The following is a 2,979-nucleotide window of genomic DNA, read 5'->3' as shown; positions in this document are numbered from 1 at the left end:
AAGCAAAATAATTGGAAGTGAAATTCAGGGAATTGTATTTTATAAGTGTAAAAGGGGAAACAGACCTTGGTTTGAATGTTGCCTTAATTAATCAGGTTACGTATCTTGCCTTTGCCTACCTGAGCATACACTCTATAATATGGAGGATGGGCTCTATTTTAGGAAGGAAATGCTGGAAAATAAACAAATTCAAAAGAACATCAGGAGGGAGGGTGGGAGAGACAGCAACCACTGTAAGCTGATTTTGCAAGCAAGCAGCTTACATGTTATTAGCCAGAAGCTACCAAGTTCCCTGGAATTTCTGTTAAAAGGAAGTGGATTGGTATTTTTTGTGTGTGTGTGATATATATATATAGAATGTGTGCCAGGCACCATTCTAAGTGCCAGGGATATAGAAGTGAACAAGACAGATAACATCTTTCCCCTCATGGAGCTTACATTTATATGGAGATGACTGATCAAACATAAAGATGTAAATGAAGATCATTATTGATAATAATGAAGGAAATAAACACAGTAATGAGATAAGCAGTAAAAAAGGATGAGGGGTGGGCTGCTACTTTGAGAGGTTAGGAAAGACCTCTTCTGATGAGGTGACTACTGAACTGAAGCCTGGAGGACGGGAAGAAGGCAGCCAAGCAGACAGCTTTGGGAAGAGCATTCCGGGTAGAGGGAACAGCCAGGGCACAGGCTCTGAAGTGGTATGTCAAGCAATAGAAGGAAACCAGAGCCCGTCCAGGGTGGAGAACACAGGGAAGAGGGTGGGGGATGAGGGTGGAGAGGAAGACGGGTTAGATTCTATAGGGTAAAGCGTTTTGATTTTGTTTTAAGGGCAGTGAAGAGCCATTGAAGAATTTTGGATAATAAATAATGTTATCTACACTTTAAAAGCTCTCTCTTACTGGAGAATAGACTACAGGGGGACAGGAGAGAAAGAACAGGTAATGGGTTAGGAGGCAGTTTCTAAAACCAAGGAGAGCTGATGGTGGTTGGGACTAGCATGGTGACAATGGACATGGAGAGAAATGGTCAGACTTTGAGGTGTGGTTTGAAGACTGAGCCAACAGGCAATGAAAATATGTATAAAGTTGTGCTTTTCAATACAATAACTATGGCCACTTATTTAAATTCAATTTAAATTAAATAAGATTAAAAATTCTATTTCTCAAGTCACACTTTTCAAGTGCCCAGTAACCACATGTAACTAGTGCCTACTGTGTTGGACATTCCATCATCACAGAATATTCTACCGAACAGTGTTGGTAAGACAACCAGGACAGTGGCTAACACATTTTAGGAGTTAAGTAATGATTAATATTAAGTATGTTTATGTCACTAAGTCTTTTGTTCCCCTATATTTACCTGTTCAACCATCTCTTTATGTTCTTTAAATATATTTTTATTGATTCCAGAGAGGAAGGGAGAAAGAGAGATGGAAACATTAATGATGAGAGAAAATCATCGATCGACTGCCTCCTGCATGTCCCCCACTGGGGATCAAGCCCACAACTGGGGCATGTACCCTGATGGGAACTCAACAGGCAACCTTTTTGGGTACATGGGATGACACCCAACCAACTGAGCATTACTGGCCGGGGCTATTCAACAAATGTCTGAGTGTCCACTGTGCTTGGAGAGGGCGTGGTGGACAGGTGGCATAAAAGAACATGATCAGGCAAGACCACCTCCTGGGGAAATGGACCTGTACAAATGAGGGAGAACCTGGTGCTTGAGGGCTCCAAGACCCCAGATGGAGAAGGGAGTGATTCTATTGGGGATGGAGGTGGGGGGTTGAGAAAGATGGAGTTTGGACTAGGTCTGGGCTCTGTCATGAAGACAGAACCTTGGCCTGAGACATGGTCCCCAGAGTCAGTTCTGTATGTCACAGTTTACAAAGCACCCTCACACATGCCCATCTTACGACGAGGGGAAGTGCAGGGCCTGGCCAGAGCCCTCACCGGGTCACCTGGTTACAGCCAGGAGTCAGACTTAACGTTATGTTCCTAAAACACCCTACTCCCCTCGGGCTCACACTTTTCTCTGAGGGTGGGCCTCCCTGATCACCCTGGGGGCTGTGTTCTGGTTGTAGGCCTACCAGGATGGAGGGGCATGCTGAAATGGAGATGCTGAGAACCCTGAAGGGGCCCTCTACAGGGGAGGTCAGCGTGCACCTGGTGGCCAGGGGCAGCCCAGGTTCTGGCCCTCACCTGCCCACTACTGCCTTCATCATTCCAGGTGGGCCAAGCCAGGGGTCTTGGGAGGAGGAGCATCCCCATGCCTGCCCAAGCAGGTGTGGATCCCGGGGAGGAGATGGTACTTTCACCTGCCTACACATGCATGGCGGTTTTGGGGTCGAGCCACCAGGCTCACCTGTGTCGGGTCTGACTGGGTGTCTGTTCACAGCCAGCTCTGCCACCCTTGGCCTGCCCAGCAGTTCCCTGGATGTGCCCTGCTTTCCACGGGAGCCGATCCATGTGGGCGCCCCGCAGCGAGTGCCCGGCAGCGTACCTGTCATGGCCACCGTTCTGCCGCAGTTGAGCGCAGGGCCGGCCCCCGGCCCCGCCTCCTGGGGGCGGCCTACGGGTCAGTGTCTCTGGGGATTGGCGGGGTCCAGCCTCAGCTGCGGTGGGGCTTGCGGGACCAGAGGTGGAAAGCGGGGGAGTTGGCGGGGATGTAGGCTCCGTGGGTGGGGCTTTGAGTGAGGGACTGGGGGCTCGGCTTGGAGTCACGAGGGGTTCTAGAGACGTGGGGAGTGGGGCGTGGCCTGGGAGGGGCGTGGCCCAGCGGGTATGCTGGGGGCGTGGCTTGGGTGAGGCGGTGGGAGAGGGACCGTGAGACTGGAGGTGGGTCCAGGGCCGGGACCGAATCACCGAGTCACCGTCCTGAGAGCCTACCGCGCTCCAGTGCCGGCTACCGGAGTACGCGCCACGGAACATGGTGGGAGCCGAGCAGCCCCCGAGCCCCGAGCTGCCCCGGGAA

General features: G+C 51.0%; 1 protein-coding gene across 1 annotated transcript in view; it reads left to right on the top strand.

Moving 5' to 3' along the window:
* The first annotated feature begins 2,057 nt into the window (after window positions 1-2,057).
* The window catches only part of LOC106726928 (lethal(3)malignant brain tumor-like protein 1), a 1,600-nt gene continuing 678 nt past the window's right edge, over window positions 2,058-2,979 (top strand). Inside the window, exons 1-3 of the mRNA XM_014543698.1 lie at window positions 2,058-2,235; window positions 2,404-2,583; window positions 2,905-2,979. Coding sequence (XP_014399184.1) covers window positions 2,100-2,235; window positions 2,404-2,583; window positions 2,905-2,979 — 391 coding nt within the window. The 5' untranslated portion in view covers window positions 2,058-2,099. The remainder of the gene's footprint in view (window positions 2,236-2,403; window positions 2,584-2,904) is intronic.

Source organism: Myotis brandtii, unplaced genomic scaffold (assembly GCF_000412655.1).
Source record: "Myotis brandtii unplaced genomic scaffold, ASM41265v1 scaffold333, whole genome shotgun sequence".
Taxonomy (NCBI): Eukaryota; Metazoa; Chordata; class Mammalia; order Chiroptera; family Vespertilionidae; genus Myotis; species Myotis brandtii.
Note: the sequence above shows the minus strand (reverse complement) of the source record. Positions and strands in the feature narration are given on the sequence as shown.